The sequence below is a fragment of the Mirounga angustirostris genome, unplaced genomic scaffold (assembly GCF_029215605.1).
Source record: "Mirounga angustirostris isolate CCGP_5_RB_7025 unplaced genomic scaffold, mMirAng1.0.hap1 SCAF_9, whole genome shotgun sequence".
Lineage (NCBI taxonomy): Eukaryota > Metazoa > Chordata > Mammalia > Carnivora > Phocidae > Mirounga > Mirounga angustirostris.
In genome coordinates, this window is record NW_026991717.1 from 64,758,619 (window position 1) to 64,777,840 (window position 19,222).

The 19,222-nt window shown below is 35.1% G+C and overlaps 1 protein-coding gene across 3 annotated transcripts in view; it reads right to left on the bottom strand.

Annotated features, from left to right (window-relative positions):
* The window catches only part of SPRED1 (sprouty related EVH1 domain containing 1), a 120,565-nt gene that overhangs the window by 42,220 nt on the left and 59,123 nt on the right, over positions 1–19,222 (bottom strand). For all 3 annotated transcript variants that reach the window (XM_045900383.3, XM_064570695.1, XM_045900382.3), the window contains exon 3: positions 1,491–1,659. In XM_045900383.3, the coding sequence (XP_045756339.1) occupies positions 1,491–1,659 (169 nt within the window). The remainder of the gene's footprint in view (positions 1–1,490; positions 1,660–19,222) is intronic.

The window sequence follows — 19,222 nt, forward strand, 5'->3', positions numbered from 1 at the left end:
CAGGAACTTTTTTCCTCTCTAAATCGTAATCATTTCACATCTCTTCATCACATTTGAAATAGGAGGAACTAAAAAAAAAAAGGATGCCTCAGCTCCCCTCCCTAGGCAGACAGATTCAAATAGCCTGTGGAGTATGGACGAATTACTCTGTCAAAGTATACCAGGTGACTGAAATGTGTAGCCAACATTGAGAACAATGACCTAGAAAGAACTTACAGGTTCTTGTAATAAAGATAAAGTGAATGCTACTATTCCACGGAAATTTTTCTGAACTGGAAATCACTGATTGTTTACCAATCTCTAATCTTTTAAAATAGCTAAATAAATTATTTAAGCACAGTTTCATGCACTATCAGTACATATTTGTACTAAGCATTTCCATGTTCTTGCCTATGGTCAGCTCATTCATTTCTTCTAATTTTCCTATTAAAATGTTATCTTCAAAATATACAAATCACAATTCTGCCTAATATATTTTGATTCAGTTACTTTATATACAAGGTGATTTCTATTTATAGAGACAATTTTCCTTCTTAATTAGAAAAACAAATCAAGTCTTAATTATAACCTCATTGTGGGGGAGAAGTGGGCTTTAAAGTGATTTCTTTTTGCTTAATTAAGCAGAGGCCAGTCTTACATGTAAATATTCTTCTTTCCTGCAAGCTTTAGAGTTAATAATCTTAGCAGATTGGCAAAATAGACAAAGAGATAAATGGGGCTGTGGTCTCTACCAATCCTCAATAATGAAATCAGGTAGAGTTAAGAGTTTCAAGAAAAGGTTTGCCATAGGAAAAATAGAGTCTACATATGAAAAAGAGAAAACTTCTAATAACCAAATACAGTTGAACCTTGAACAATACAGGGGTTAGGGGCCCCAACCCCTGCCCCGCCCCAATGAAGTTGAAAATCCACATACAATTTTTGATTCCCCAAACATTTAACTACTAATAATAGTCCACTGTTGACTGAAGCATTACCAATGAAACATACCTTGTTTGTCATATGTATTATGTACTATATTCTTAGAATAAAATAGAGAAAAGAAAACGTTATACACCAAGCAAATCATAAGGAAGAGAAAATATATTTATGGTACTGTATTGTAAAAGAATCCACATATAGTGGGCTGGCATAGTTCAAACCCATGTTGTTCAAGGGTCAACTATATTTGATTAGAAATTTTCTCTTTTTTATGACCAAAACAAGGATATGACTGATACAACAACACACAAGGATTTTGAAAGTTCTGACCGTTCCCTCTTCATGCTCCTACTTATTTGCATTATCTGAAGGCTGCTATTGATGGGTTCAAGAAAATACACATAAGTGGTATATATTATGATGTGACAAATATAAAACATTAAAAAACCCATTATTTTATCCTTGCCTACAGTGAGCTTTCAAAGCTAATCACACACATCACAAAAGCTGACTTGTTTAAAGTCACTCTACTCTACAAACAAATTAAGAAAATAGTCAAGAAAACCTACCTTGAGAAATATCTTCTATAGCTCTTCGAATGCCTCTATCAAAAGCCCTAGCATCAGCAGGACTTTGAAAAGTAAGGCCAAATTTCTTGTCATCAATCTTCCAGTGGTGAAATGTTGGAGTGACCTTATTGTAAATGAGGTCTTTTTTAAGCATACATTCCAAAACCACCTGCCAAAAGTTAAATGCCAAAGATTACTATACATGTATCAAATAATCTAATGTAGCTCTTAAATACTAATTGAAGTGAGAATAAAAGCTATTATATTTCAGTAAATGCATTTCCCCCCACCATTAATATAGAGGTCTTGCTACTTAATCTACTTCATAAAGTCACTCAATACAGAAATTTTAAAATGGGATTAAAAAGAGGATTCTGGGAAGATGACAAAGTAAGAAGGAAACTTTCTCCCTACCTAGACAACAATTACACTGGCAGAATCTGTCTGATAGAACTATGTTGGGGGGCGCCTGGGTGGCTCAGTCGTTAGACGTCTGCCTTCGGCTCAGGTCATGATCCCAGGGTCCTGGGATTGAGCCCCACATCAGGCTCCCTGCTCAGCAGGGGGCCTGCTTCTCCCTCTCCCACTCCCCCTACTTGTGTTCCCTCTCTCGCTGTTTCTCTCTCTCCGTCAAATAAATAAATAAAATCTTAAAAAAAAAAAAAAAAAGAACTATGTTGGAACTCCTTAGTCTGTTAGAAGGTTTGCAACTCCCAAGGGAAGACAAACACAGTAAACTGGGGTTAATTTTGGTCAATCTCAGCATTAGTACAGTAGCAACTACCCACCTCCCACGGCAGGGAGTTATGCACAACATGTTCCTGGAGCAGGTCGCACACAACTCACAGGAGCCAGAGTGGGTAAAAAGGACCCTGTCCTCCAAATATCGGTGATCTATGCTCTGATTACCGATGGCTGACTTTGATCAGAGAGTTGCAGACAAAGAGGAGGACAGCCATAATTGTTATACCTTCCCTTACTGTTGCAAGTCCCTCCTCAACAGAAGGAAGAGATGTCCAGGTTATTTAAAGGATCAGCATCCTTTTTTATCTATCATTTTTTACTTTTTCCCATTTTGGGTGCCAGACATTAAAGACTAGGACATTCAAAAACAATTACATTCCTGGGGAAAATTAGAAAGTTACTATTCATACCCAAGGAAATACTCAAAAAAGACATGAGAAGACCTAAATTTACACTTCAGGCAGATCCTCAGCACAGAGACAACTTACAACAATTTAAAGGAAAAAAAAAAGCAAAAAAGCAAATCTTGCGGAAGGGGGACAATCTGATTTCCAGAGTTACCACATAATTAGATTCATATGTTCAATGTTGAACAAAAAAGCTCAAGGCACACAAACAAACAGTAAATTCATTTTTTTTCCTTTTCCCACTGTAAGAAAAAAAGAAAATCAAGAGAAACTGTGCCTTAAAAAGGCATGGCAGATCCATTAGACCAAGGCTTAAAAAAACCATAAAACTGTCTTAAGGAGAAAGTTAAGAAAACAATGTACAAACAAAATGAAAGTATTAATAAAGAGATGCAAATAATGAATCATGGAACACTACATCAAAAACTAATGATGTACTGTATGGTGATTAACATAACATAATAATAAAAAAATATCGAATCAAAAATAAATAAATTAATTAAATTAAATTAAAAAAAGAAAATCTAAAAAGAAACAAAGAAATTCTGGAGCTGAAAAGCACAATAAATGAAACAAAAAATTCACTACAGAGATTCAAAAGCAGATTTGAGCAGGCAGAAAAAGATATGTGAACTTGAAAATAGACAATAGACATTACTGAGTCTGAAGAACAAAAAGGAAAAGTTAAAGAAAAGCAAACAGCTTAAGGGACCCGTGGGACACCATCAAGAGGACCAACATAGGGGTGCCTGGGTGTTTTCAGTGGTTAAGCATAAGACTCTTGATTTGGGCTCTGTGATCTCAGGGTCATGAGATTGAGCCCTGTGTCAGGCTCTGCTCTCAGCATGGAGTCTGCCTGGGATTCTCTCTCCCTCTCCCTCTGCCCCTCTGCCCCGTGCCCCCCCGCCCCCCCAAATAAATAAATCTTAAAAAAAAAAAAAAGAATCAACACACATATTGTGGGAGCTACAGAAAGAAAAGGAAAAGGGGCCAAGAATATATATGAAGAAACAATAGTTTAAAACTTCATAAATTTGATGAAAGACATCAATATAAACATCTAAGAAGCTCAAAAAACTCCAAATACGATGAATTCAAGAGAGCCACACATCAGACAAAAAGAGAATCTTGAAAGCAACATGACAAACGTGAACCGTCACATTCAAGGGATCCTAAAAAAGAATATTAGCAGATTTATCTTTAGAAACTTTGGGGGCCAGAAGATAGTGGGCAGATATATTCAAAGTACTAAAAGAAAAAAAAAGTCAACCAAGAATCCTTTATCTGGCAAAACTGTCCTTCAAAAGTAGGATAGAAACTAAGACATTCCCAGATAAACAAAAGCTGAGAGAATGTTACTAGATCTGCCCTGCAAAAAAAGCTCAAGGAAATCCTACAAAGTGAAATGAAATAACACAAGACAGTAACTTGAAGCTGTATGGAGAAATAAAGATCTCAATAAAGGTAAGTGCATGAGTATTTTAAAAATCAGTAAAATTTTAACACTGGTTTGTAACTGACACATAGTAAACCTTCAATAAATAGTAATAATGGTGATCCACTAATCCACAATACAATAATTGCTATGAAAAACTAGATCATTATTTATAAAAAGAGACTTTTTTAATAAAGGAGGAGGAGAAATTTGAATTATAAATAAAAGCACTCAGGAGCTCAAAGAGCTTATGGATAGATTCTGAGAAGCTAAAGTTAACAGATTCTAAAGGCAGTGAAAAATTTCAACCTCCAGTGTTTTTCCTTCTTCTGGAAGAAATTCTAGGGTATTTTATAGAGAGGGAAAAAGGAAAATGCCACAGTCACTAAATAACTGCAACTTCTGAAGATATATTCCAAGCTATTTTGGGAAATATAGAGCAAAACTCCCATCATAAAATTACTGGACTGTTTGCCAGAAGTACTTAAAATAGACCAAGTCAAAAATGGGTACAAGTGCATTTTTGTTTCATTAATAACAACTAACAATTTGGGAGAGCAGAGTAACATTAAATATGTACTTTCAAACTACCATGTACTTTATTATAGTTGCTACCTTACAAATAGATAATTACATGTTTACAAATTGTATTATCTAAGAAGTAGTATAGTTGGTAACTAGACTTGAATGTTTTCACTAGTAACTTTCTGAAATACCTTTGACTCCAAGGAAAAATCATTTCACTTTTGAACTAAAAGTGCCAAATTCAAATTAGATTACTTCTAACCAAAATCAATAATTGGTATCTCAAACAGTTGCTTCACATTTAGTTTTCTGGATGATATAAAAGCTAGTATCCTTTATAAAGACACCAAGAAATATCAAACTGTATTATTATCAAATATATAATTTTACTATCTATTAATAAAAATTTGTCTTTAATGCTATGTTCTGAGCTGAGTTGGATTTTAGACATTTTTAAAAAGGAACAGAAGGAACAATGGCAGTGTTTCTCACATAACAGCAGTTCAGCTACAACAGAAGGGAGGCAGCCAGCACCCTTTAAATATATGTAGGTCATAAAGGAAAAACTGAGGAACTGCTCCAGATTAAAGGAGAATAAAGACATGTGAAATCCAAGTGCTATGTGATCTCATATGGAAGGTACAAAAATGTTATAAGAACACTATTAGGTCAGTTGAAAAAACTGGAATATGGACTGTAGATTAAAGTACCATATCATGTTAAACTTCCTAAATAGGATACTTAGACTGTGACTAAGAAGATATCCTAGTTCTTAGGAAAAATACACTGAGGTACTAAGAGGTAAAAGGCAGAATATATGCAATTTACTTCAAATAGTTCAGAAACAAGTGTGTGTGTGTGTGTGTGTTTGTGTGTGTACTGGGGGAGGGAGAGAGAATGACAAAACCAACATGGCAAAATGTTAAAAAACTGACATATTTGGGGAAAAAATTTGGTGTATTTGGGTAAAAGATGTACAGGAGATCTTATACTATTCTTGCTAAAAGTTGACTCTTTGCAAAGAAATGAAATGGATAAACAAAAAAGGCATAAATGCAAAATAAACAGGGGCACCTAGGTAGCACTGTCAGTTAAGCATCAGACTCTTGGTTTTGGCTCAGGTCATGATCTCAGAGTCCTGAGATTGAGCCCCACCTCGGGCTCCATGCTCAGTGTGGAGTCTGCGCAAGATTCTCTCTCCCAGGGGCACCTGGGTGGCTCAGTTGTTAAGCGTCTGCCTTTGGCTCAGGTCATGATCCCAGGATCCTGGTATCGAGCCCCGCATTGGGCTCCCTGCTCCGCGGAAAGCCTGCTTCTCCCTCTCCCACTCCCCCTGCTTGTGTTCCCTCTCTCACTGTGTCTCTATCTGTCAAATAATAAATAAAATCTTTAAAAAAAAAAAAAGATTCCCCTCTTTCCCTCAGCCTGCCCTTCGCTCCCCTCTGCACACTCTTTCTCTAAAATAAATAAATAGTTTTTTTAAAAGTACAAATAAACATTATTAGGAATGAAAGTGGAACAAAACTGAAAGCGCAGCAAAACTTTAGAAATAAGGAATGTAGTGTAAGATTTTATACCCCCAAATTTGAAAACGTAAGTGAAACAGCCAGTATCCTAGGAAAAAAAACCCAAAACTATAACTTAATCAATACCGATTGAAAAGTAAACAGAAAACCACTGGAGACCTATAGCCATCAGAGAAACTGAATCAGTAGGAAGTAAAAATAAAAGTGGATAAGGGAATAGAAAATGAGATACGCTGTGATTCCTTCAGCACCTCTGAGAGATATAAAGACCATCATCAAGGAGACCATCCCCTGCAGAGAATTTAGAAGGGATTACTACCAGCAGAAATTGGAGAAAACTGTAGTCACTGACTTCTAATTAAGACACTGTTCTAACTCCTGGTGGCCGCACAAACAACAACATAAAATTCTTGGACACAGGCAATAACCCCTGCTTCCTTGCTTTGCTCTTTCCCAAGCTCCCATAGGCTGCTAGATCTCTGAATTGCTAAGCTAAAACAAAACCTTAAACAATTCTCTTCTCCCTCTACTGGGTCTGTATAATTTGGAGAGGGGACCACACAACTCTGAAGGCGTCAATCTCAATGATCTGAGGATTTAACAGCCATGAATCTTTATTAATCAATTTATACAGCAATATTTATATAACACAAAAACCATTTAGAAACACAAGAATATTCAAAAACATAATGATAGTTGGAGAGCTTCAGCCTTTGAGCTAAATTAGACCCCCCCCAAAGAAAAAAGAAAGAAAGAGAGGGAGAGAAAGGATATAAAAGATTTGAATAACTTAATAAACAAGGTTAAACTTTATAAATCCAAACCTTTGCATTACAGTGAATTGAAGCCTTTCAAAAGGCTATGGACATTGGAATGAGAAAAGGTCTTAAATCAGTAACTGAAGTTCCTCCCAAGAAACTAAAAAAGAAAAACAGAGCAAGCAGAAGGAAGAAAATAATAATAAACAGAAACCCAATCAATTGAAATAAAAATCCATCAAAGAAAATAGAAAGAAAAATCAATGAAACAAAATGCTGTTTAAAGAAAACACTGACAAATTCAAAATGAACAAACAAATCACCAATTTCAGGAAAGAAAACAAGGGACAGCACTAAGGATCTTGCAGCCTTTAGAAGTATAATTGATATATTAAGAACAACTTTTCAATCATAAATTAGACAACTTAGAAGAAATGAACCAATACTTTAAAAATCATATATTATCAAAACTCAATCAAGATAAAAGAAAACCTGAATAGTCCTATAACCATTAAAGAAATTCAATTTGTAATTAAAAGCTTTTAAAGAAATCTCTCTATACTGACATGATTTATCTGGAGAATTCTACCAAATATTTAAAGAAGAACTAACACCAATTTTACACACTCTCTCCCAGACAACAGAAAAAGAAGGAACACTCCCCAATTCATTTTATGAGGCCAGTATTACCTTGATACCAACACCAGACAAAGACTAATACCAAAAAAGAAAACTACAGACCAATACCTCTCATAACTTAAATACAAAATTCCTTAACAAAATAGAAGCAAATCAGGGCACGTGGCTGGCCCATTTGGAAGAGAATGCGACTCCTGATCTCAGGGTCACGAGTTCAAGCCCCACATTGGGTGCAGAGATTACTAAAAAAAGTAAATAAACTTAAAAAAAAAATAGCAGCAAATCAAACCCAATGATATATAAAAAGATTATACACCATGACCAAGTAGGATTTATTCTAGGCCACAAGGCTGGGTCAACATTCAAAACTTAATCAATGTAATCTATCATATCAACAAGCTAAAGATGTGATCATACCAATTGCCTGCAAAAAGCATTTGACAAATTTGAACACCCATTTATGATAAAATATATCTGCAAGTCAGGAATAGAGAATTATCTCAATTCATTAAAGAGCACTATAAAAAACCCTGCAGCTAACATCTTATCAAGGGTAGAAGACTGAATGTGTTTCCACTAAGATCTGAACAAGGCAAGGATGTACACTAATGCCATTCTTCTTGAACAAAGCACTGGAAGTTCTTGTCACTGCAATAATGGAAAAAAAGAAATAAAGGCATTCAGATTGAAAAGGAAGGAATACAACTGTTTGTACTTGTATATGACATGATTGTCTACACTGAAAAAATCCAGGGAATCCAAAAACCTCATAGTTCAGCAAGGTAACAGGATACAAAAATCAATCACATCTCTATACAATGAGCATGTACTAATCAAAATTATAAACACAATACTGTTTACAAATGCCCTAAGAAAAATGATACACTTAACAAAACAAATATAGGATTTACATGCTAAAAATCACAAAATGCTAATGGAAGAATTCAAAGACCTTACTAGAGACAAACCACATTCATGAATTAGAATATTCAACATAGTAAAGATGTCAATTCTCCCCAAACTGACCCATAAGTTTAATACAACTCCTATCAAAATCCAAGTAAGGATTTTTGTAGACATAGGTTAAGATTATTCTAAAATTTATAGGAAAGACACAGACCCTAGAATAGTGAAAATAATCTTAAGAAAGAAGAGTGAAATAGGAGAAATCACTACCCTATATACAAGGACAGGGAGGGCTTCCAAAATAGCTATAGTAATATAATGTGTGATACTTTTAGAATGGTGCTAGAAAAACTGGACATTCATAGGCAAAAAAACAAAAAAAAACCCTAGACCTCAGTATTATACAATATATAAAAATTAACTCAAATCTGACCAAAGACTTAAATATAAAATGTACATGTAAAACTATAAAACTTTTAGGAAAAAAAATCAGATAAGTCTTTGAGACTTAGGAAAGACAAAAGAGTTCTTGGACTTGACACCAAAATCATGATCAGTGAAAAAACTGATAAATTGAACATCATAAAAATTTAAAACTTTGGCTCTGCAAGACTCCATCAAGAAGATAAAAGAAGGGGCGCCTGGGTGGCTCAGTTGTTAAGCATCTGCCTTCGGCTCAGGTCATGATCCCAGGGTCCTGGGATCGAGTGCCGCATCGGGCTCCCTGCTCGGCAGGAGGCTTGCTTTCCCTCTCCTACTCCCCCACTTGTGTTCCCTCTCTATCTGTCTCTCTCTCTGTCAAATAAATAAATAAAATCTTAAAAAAAAAAAAAGAAGATAAAAAGAAAACTAAGGACTGGGAGAAAATATCTGCAAAGCACATATCCCAAAAAGGACAAGTATCTAGAACATATAAAGAACTCTCAGAACTCAACATCAAAAAAACCAAAACAATTCAATGAGAAAAATAGGTAAAGGACCTGAACAGATTTTCCACTGAATAGGTACAAATAAGCACATAAAAAGATATTCAACATCATTAGCCATTAGGGAAATGTAAATTAAAACCACAATGAATTCTCTCACTACACACCTATCAGAATGACTATAATAAAAAATAGTAACTACACAAAATGCTGGCAAGAATGCCTAGAAACTGGAGTGTTCATACACCATTAATGGAAATGTAATACAGTGCACAGCCACTCTGGGAAAAAGTCTGGCAGTTTCTTACAAAACTATCATACATTCAACAATTGCACTCTTGACCATTTATTCCAGAAAAATAAAACTTCGATTCATAAAAAAAAACTTGTACATGAATGTTCAGAGCAGTTTTATTTTCAATAGCGCAAAATTGCAAACAGCCTACATGTCCTTCAGTGAGTCAATGGTTAAACAAATCTAGTACAAAGACATCACAGAATACTAGCCAGTAATAAAAAGGAACAAACTATTGATACACTCAACAACCTGAATGAACCCTCAGGGAACAGCAGTGAAAGAAAAAAGCCAATCCTGGAAGGTTACTTACTTATGATTCTAAATATATAACATTTTTAAAATTACAAAATTACAGAAATGGAGAACAGATGAGTGGTTGCCAGGCCAAGGAGGAGGTGGATGTGGTTATAAAAGAGTAACAGGAGGGAGGATTCTTGTGGTTACTGAATGGTTTTGATTCTTTTCTGTGGATGGTAAAACTGTATAGTTCTAAATACACACTGAAATAAGTACAAGTAAAAGTAGGAAAACCTGAATATGATGGTTTGTATCAATGTGAATAAATATTCTAATTGTGATTATACTATAGTTTTACAAAATGTTACTAATGGGAAAACTGGGTAAAAAGTAACAGGATCTGTTCATATTATTCCTTACAACAACAATTAGTAATCTATAATTGTCACAATAAAAATATCAATTAAAAAGTCTATGGAACATCTGCAAAACTAGATTTCAAAAAAAATGAGTATCAACTTCTGGTAGGGAAACCTGAGACATTAAGGACACTTTCTTTTTTTTTTTTTTTTTAAGATTTTATTTATTTGACAGAGAGAGATACAGTGAGAGAGGGAACACAAACAGCGGGAGTGGGAGAGGGAGAAGCAGGCTTCCCGCGGAGCAGGGAGCCCGATGTGGGCTCAATCCCAGGACCCTGGGACCATGACCTGAGCCGAAGGCAGACGCTTAACGACTGAGCCACCCAGGCACCCCAAGGACACTTTCTTATAATAAAGGACATCTCAAAGCAACAGCTAAATCATACTTGTGTCTGCAACACTAGAAATTCCATTAAATTCACAAGAAGCCAACATTAGCATCAATATTTAACATTATTTTCAAGTTCTAGCTAATGCTATACAAAAGGAAGATAAGTTGCATGAAAGAGCTTAAAGGATACCAGAAATGACCAAAAAAAAAAAAGACAAATTGTTTAGTGTTCTGAGTGAGCAAAGATATACCAATAAAAAAGGGTAAGGACGACTAATGAGTGGAAAACTAGTATTAGCAGTTATTAAACCACATAAAACTAAAAGTAGTTAAAAAGTGAAATATTCACTTAGCAATCAACAGACAAACCAGTGGAACTGAATAGGAACTGTAATGGATTGAATTGCATCCTTCTGAAATCTAGGAAGAAAAGCTCTCATCAGAAAATGAACCAGTTGGCACCTAGATCTTGGACTTTACAATAAATTTCCACTGTTTAAGGCAGCCAATCTGTGGCATTTTGTTATGGCTGCCCAAGCAGACTAATATAAGAAGTCTAAATCAAACCATCATACTGTATTATATCATAAACTTCAAAAGTCTAGCACATAGAAGGCTCTCAAATATCTGTTGATTAATTAAAGGAATAATATCAATCAACTAATCTATTAAAGGCATGCTACTATTCTATTTAGATTCATAAAGCAAAAGTAGTGAGGAAATATTTATAAAGTTAATAAAGTCAGTAATTTGGGGTCAAAGAATTTGGGCTTTAATTTAGCTATCAGCGAGGTTATTAGCTATCATTAACAGTTTAATGGCAGTCAGAATGTAATGGAAGCGGTGTGCAATATATCACAATGAGGTATAAAACAGAAACATGAAGCCAAGATAGTCCTGATGAGCCTGACAGACCAAATCAGCCAGTATAAATCAATTAAACAATGAAATATTACTTTAAAATTAATAATTGAATATTAAAGAGGAAGTATAATATAATCAGTAAAGAGAGTGCTGAAGGAAGTGTTAAGCTGAAGTTTTCTGAAAAGACAAAATAAAAGCAACCAGAAAGGTAATGTGGGACATATTCCAGATCTTAATTTTCAAGAAACAGCTATTGCATGCCTCTAGAGGAAAGAGAATAGAAATGGTAACAGGCAGGGTTTTTTTCTCTTCAAGGAATACTGGCAATATTAAAGAATTAACTGGTGTAAAACAACTGCTGGGAGAAAAGTCACAAAATTCATGGCTATCCAGAAAAGCCATTAATTGTACAATTTATTATCTTTTCTAAAGATAATAATGAATTGGTAATTTTGGACTAGATGAATGTCATTAATTATCATTTCTTCCATTCCAGTCCTTCCCAGGAAAACTGGTTTGCCCAAGGTTCTTTCTCTAACTCAGTTTTCCTATTTTTCCATCTGTGACTTACCTGTGACAATAAAAAGGCAACTGTTCCTTCCCATTATCATTTCCTCAGGAGTAGCAAGCTGTCTGCCTGCATTCTCTATTCCACAAAAATTTTTAACATGGTATCTTTACAGTTATTTAGTTAATGTAAAAGAGAGGAAGGCATTTCCATAAGTTCAATGCATGCTTTTGGTGAATCACGAATGAATAATTCAGTAAGGCAACATCATGGAAAGGACTGCTTTGGGAAACAGGCAGATAAATTCAAGACAAAAAAAAAAAAAGAGTAGTGACCAGTTTATAAGTTTTTTGTGTTGAGATAAGGAAACAGAATTGTCTCAAGGAAATTTTTGGAAACTACTAAATATCAGACCCAGGTTGTAGAAAATTCAATATAATAAGCAATACAGAAGCTAGAGAAAGTTAGGTAAAACTGGGTCATGAAAAATATTAGGAGCCTTGTCTGCAGTAACACAGGCAAGATAGGAGAAATGTACAGATGAAAAGAATGAAACAGAATCAAAAACAAAGAACATCTGTTTGAATAAATGGAAGAATCACTAATTCCTAGGTCTACAACTATTATTGTTGCACTATTTGAATCCATTCACCAAGTCCACAAAAAGTTCAAGATCTTACATAGTGTAGCATAAAATATTAGCCAAAATTACAGATTAATTCTACTTTAAGGATACTCAAGATCTGAAAATCCAAACATATAAACTAAAATATAAGGCCTTATCCAAACAGAAATCTTACTCAACTGTTACCTACTTTTTCTCAGTAAATCCTTCCTTGGTTATCCAATCTAAAGTTTTAACAAACCTCCCTACAAAAAACTCCCTACCTCTTTTTCCCTGATTTGTTTTTTCCCCTTAGCACTTAGAACTGTCTAGCATATTATTTTCTTTATTTATTATAATATTTCTTCGTCCCTCACCAGAATGTTGTCTTAAAAACTGGGACTTGTTTATTTAAATATCCCCAGTGCATAGAACAATGTCTAGCACACAGTAGCTACTCAATAAATACTTGTTACATGAAAGACTCACCTTTAAAAAGGGAGTATTCCCTTTTGATAATGTAGGATTCAATGAAGTTCCTTTAGTGCAAGGTAAGCCAAAAACTCATCACATACTGGAGACTGAAATATGAATGAGAGTGGTTTGAATGACTGACAAGAAAAATTTAGATTGGATTAAAAAAGAAAATAATAGAAGATAATGAAGCCAGAAAGAGTCTAGTGAAATTGGGAGAAAACTGGAGTACAAAGTGATAGAGTAAGCACGACACTCTAAGAGCAAGGAAAGGGGAATAAAATAGAAATGACAGGAAATTGTAAAATTCCTCAAATAGAACAGTTTTGAGTAACAACCAGATCCAGGAAAGTAGGTTGCTGAAATGAAGACCAGAAGGTCAAGACTATGCAAAGAAAAGCAGCCAAAAATGATGATGAGGCTCAGATGTGGAAAAGCTGGCTATGGGAAGGAACTGCTATGGTCAACAGATGAAAATGAAAGCTAGAGGATGGGATCTAAATGGTACAGAGTGTCAACAGAGGGATGTATATACATGGGTGATAGAGTAATATCCTGTAAGAGGAGTAAGGAACAATAAAAATGCTGAACTATCTCTACTCCCACTCCCATTTTTCCCCCTAACTTTGCAGTATTATGGTGACTAGAACCAGTATCTTTCAAGAGAGAGAGCTGGTGAATCCTAAGCAAAAAGTTAGTTAATGCAATTGATTTTCAGTGGAGGAAAAGTTCTGTAGAAGGACTGATGTTTCACAATGGAATAATTCACAGAGGCACAGTGGGAAAGGCTAAGCAGAAAACTGTTGTTCTGTACTTTTATAAAGTTTAATCCAAGGCAGAAAGATGATCCCTGATCTTCTAAGGTTTCCAATGGTGGAGAGTGGGTTAAGTTTCATTTTTTAAAAAAGCCACTGCTATATTTTAACTACTTTATTTTCTTCCTAGAAAACAAACACTCTAATTTTGTTTTAAGCTCTACTATCTGGAAAGAAACCCCATTTTAAAAATGTGTCTTTTTAAACAACAGAACTATTATCATATAGGCATTTTAACTTTTTTAAAAAAAATTATTTTATTTTATTTATTTGACAGAGAGAGAGAGAGATCACAAGTAGGCAGACAGGCAGGCAGAGGGAGAGAGAGAAGCAGGCTCCCTGCTGAGCACAGAGCCTGATGTGGGGCTCAATCCCAGGACCCTGGGATCGTGACCTGAGCTGAAGGCAGATGCTTAACCATCTGAGCCACCCAGGCATCCCGGCATTTTAACTTTTATAACCATTTTTATCCACAACCTAATTACTTACTAATCAAAAAAAAATTCCTTAAATCTCTGGCAAATTCTTAAAACTTGAAATGTTTCTTATTTTTCCTTTCTTCATTTTAATATTACTTTGTCACTCTAAGCTTATAATGATATCTATAACTTTGCTTTGACATAGCACAGTGCCTTTTTCTTGTTTCCACAGAATGTTTTAAGTAATCCAGATGTTTTAAGAGTCTTACTTTATCTTTCTATACAGCCTACCCTATTTCTTGTTATCTTAGTATATAATAAGCTTTTAAAAGCATACTACCTTTGGGCGCCTGGGTGGCTCAGTTGGTTAAGCGACTGCCTTCGGCTCAGGTCATGATCCTGGAGTCCCTGGATCGAGTCCCGCATCGGGCTCCCTGCTCGGCAGGGAGCCTGCTTCTCCCTCTGACCCTCCCCCCTCTCATGTGCTCTCTCTCTTTCTCATTCTCTCTGTCTCAAATAAATAAAACCTTAAAAAAAAAAAAAAAGCATAATACCTTTAAATTAGTAAATTTTTTATTGTCTACTACATAAAATTATTTTAAATAGTTATTTTAGAATTCCATAATTAAAAACTGTTTTTAGTAATATTTTAGCAAAATTTTAAATATTATTAATAGTTTATTCAGTACTCATAAAGACTCTAAAGGTACATTATAATTCAGTGTTCAAATTTATATATCACATGCAATTTAGCTAAAATGGTCAAATAATACAATCTATATATATGGTAAATACTCCGATAAAATGCCTATAAAGTAAGAGTGTCATATTAACAGAGAAGGGTCACTTTATCTAGTGAAAATTGAATTCAAAAGAGAAAGTTTCTATCATGGGAAATGTGAAGCTCTACAGTGAAGATTATCTACCCAAATTAACAGTTAAATTTTAGTTAGCATTTTTAAAAATGTGATCCAAGGTAACACTAGCTTTTACTGGAGAAATCAAGGCTGTAAAGATTTAGAAGGAAATGGAGGCTATAATTCATATAAATTAAAAAAAAAAAAAAAAAGCAGTTCTGAGAATCCATCCTTGTCAAAACTATTCCACCCATCCCCAAGTGTCATTATTACCTAATGAAAGGTAGTATTTCATTATCTTGGGCTACAACACCAAAACCTGGTATTTCTTTTGAATTCCTTCTCAATCATCAATAAAGTATGAAAGTCAATGTAGAGCAGAACATTCCAACTTTTTCCTCAGGCATGCTTAGAAAAATAACGATTGTAAGGCAACCTGGAAAGAGGAGGAACTGCTAGTGGTGAAGAGGCAAGCAGCCTGAACTTTGACCTATTCAGGAACTCTAATTTAGAGTAGGAAAGTGTAGCCTGAGAAATAAATTCCACTTGTTTAAGCATCACAAAAACAGGCAAGTTACAGGTAAGCATTATAGGAAATAATTTCTGATCCTCTGAATGAAGGAATGAATGACCTCATTGCACAAAAGCCTGCCTTCCTGAAAAAATCCCAGTCAGCCTGCTCTTTATCTGTGCTCCCTTTCTTGTAAAAAAAAAAAAAAAAAAAAAGTGAACTATAACCCTTTGGGAAGTGTAACAAGACATTTTTAGTACAAGTAACTGTAAATCAAAGACTGGAAAGTCTTCTACCAAAGTGCTTCTTTTACCTTTGAGAAAAGCCATCTTTCTTCTTCACTACTGTTAACCAGTATTCTGACTTATACACACTCTTTAAAGTATTATCTAGTATTTCTTTATTAGCTACACAAGTGTTCTCAGATTACTAATTATCGATCCTTTCTTAAAGGGCACAAGTTTTCTTAGAGGGTATGAAAGGAAGGGATCTCACTTCATTTCTATAATTCATCTAAGGTAGATGATTCTATAATGTGACTCACATAAAAAATGGATACAGAACAGTTTTTACCAAATATCTTTTACATGATTAACTATTGCATGGGGATAACAGTTAATTGCAGTTTACTCACCAAGGATTTTAAAGAAAACCACCAACTTGGGAAGAACTTTGTAAAATTATAGACTTGACAGTCATAAGGTACTACTTCTTTTTTAGATAAATCATGAAACTAGAATCCAGAAAAATGGATTAAAATAAAACCAATCAAGGGGCACCTGGGTGGCTCAGTTGTTAAATGTCTGCCTTTGGCTCAGGTCATGATCCCAGGGTCCTGGGATCGAGCCCCGCATCGGGCTCCCTGCTTGGCAGGAAGCCTGCTTCTCCCTCTCCCATTCCCCCTGCTTGTGTTCCCTCTCTCGCTGTGTCTTTCTCTGTCAAATAAATAAATAAAATCTTAAAAAAAATAAAAATAAAAATATCTACAGATAAGGACATTAATGATCCCAAAATACAGTGATAATGAAAAAGATATACACTTCAATTCTGTTATTGCTTCAGAATTATCTTGATCAGATGTGCATACCCCAGAAAGGGGGCCAAATAATGTGCTTATTTCAATATCCCTGTCCCCTTTGTCTAGAGATTCCATAAGATTTTGCTGTTTTCAATTTATATCCATGCATTACTGCCTCCGCCTTTAATCACACAAGTCCCCATCACCTAAAACTCTTTACTATAGGCTAATCCCTACAAGAAAAATGGCAACCCTCCAACTGAAAGTAATTTTTCTTTTATGTCTACACAGAGATATACTTATCATCCATGTTTCACAAATAACAAGTTTCTTCCAGGCAAAATGATCAGGTGAAACAACAGATGTTCTGATTCCTGGGTCAGTGCTTCTATCAGAAAAACCTATTTTCTTGTTGGTCTATTATGATTCTCTACCCTAGGATTAGGTTATGGGCTCAAATTAACTCCTGACATAATGAAGTAAGTTTTCGTGTGTTCTTTATGAATCCGTTTTATTCTCACTAGCTTTATGTCAAAGCCACACTCTGAGTAACCACCTAATCCATCAATCTGAGGTTTCTCTGACTAGTTTCACTCCTAGTTAATGCAGACTTGGTCCCATATTTAATTATCCTAAAGTAAACTGTCCACCTTCATTAATGTAACTAACGATCTGTTTCACTCTGATTATTCCTTTTCTCTACTTCACATCTAGGTCATCTTTTCCTTGTTTTTATGCTTTTTCTAGCAAGGTTTTTTCTCCAACTCTTTCTCCATCTTTGACTTGTCTTCTCTTCTCCTATTTTTATGAAGCTAAAACATGCCTTAAATCTTCACTATTTCACTCAGTTCCTAAAATCTACAACCTCTCCTCCAACAACATTCCCATTATTATTAGCTCACACAAGAAGCATAAACTCCAGGACAGGTCACCACAGGCTCTTTCTTAGACGTTTACAAGGCTTATTTAAATAAGTGTTAGTATATGCCATCTACCATCTTATGCAAACTCAAAACCACCCTTAAATATTCAAACTTTTAGAGATGACATGTTAAATTTATTATATACACTTATGACTTCAACTGGGATTTCCTACAATCCTAAAACCACATTCTGGTTAATTGAGATACATTATCAGGAATGAATCATCAACTCAAAAAACAGAGTTGGAAAGCTTTCAAGAGGATTTAGGGTAACTCTCCATTTAATTGAGGCAGAAACTGGGGGACAGACAAGTTGGGCAACTTTCTAAATTACTAAAACAATTCAGTAATAAAAAATATCCAGAAACCAAACCAAAATTAAAAGTAGACTTATTCAAAATGTTCATGTATTGAAAGAATTATTTGGAACTTAAAACACATTTTCAGTAGAAATAACATTATGGATGCTAACTAAATGGGCTTACAAACTAGTCCACAATTACATATTTAAAGGGAATTCTAGTTATTTTTAAGAGTCTTGGAAATTTTTGGCATTTTATTCTAATCCTGCTTCTAAGTGTATGCTTTCCTTTGCTTGATGCAGAAATGACATTAACATTACTCAGCTTTTCAGGTATCCTGATTGCAGTTGGTTTTTGGCTCACAAATAAAAAAGAGCTTTCCACACTAATTAAAAGAGAGTAAATATCTAACATTACCAAAGTTTAGATTCAAATTTTAAAATACATAGATAGAAGAAAACACTCATCTGGGTAGAAGACAGTAGTGTTAAAACTTAGTCTGGCAACCAGGTAGTCTTATGAGCCTAGAATAACTAGATTAATAGAGAGTGAAGAGAAAGAACCTGAGAAAACAGACTCCAGAGTAGGAGCCAGTAGAATTTTCTGTAAGGTTCCAGATACTTATGGTCTCTACTGAAACTACTCAGCTTGTCATTGTAGTATGAAAGCAGCCAAAGACAAAATGTAAAAGAAAGGCTATGTTGCAAAAAACTTTATTTATGGACACTGAAATTTGAATTTTATGTAATTTCCATGTGTCACAAAATTTACTCTTTTTCAATTTTTTTCAATCACTAAAAAGTGTGAAAACCATTTTTTTAAAGATTTTATTTATTTATTTGACAGAGAGAGACACAGCAGGGAGAGAACACAAGCAGGAGTGGGAGAGGGAGAAGGCTTCCCGCGGAGCAGGGAGCCCGATGTGGGGCTCGATCCCAGGACCCCGGGATCATGACCTGAGCCAAAGGCAGATGCTTAACGACTGAGCCACCCAGGCGCCCCACCATTCTTTTTTTTAAAACTTGAAGAAGTTTTTTGTTTTTTTTAAGATTTTATTTATTTGTCAGAGAGAGAGAGAGAGAGCAAGAGCAAGCACAAGGAGGGGGAATGGCAGGCAGAGGGAGAAGGAGCACAGAGCCCGATGCGGGACTCCATCCCAGACCCTGGGACCATGACCTGAACTGAAGGCAGACACTTACCGACTGACCACCCAGAGGCCCTGTAAAAACCATTTTTAACTCATGGGTCATGCAAAAACATGTGGCAGGCCTAGATATTTCCGG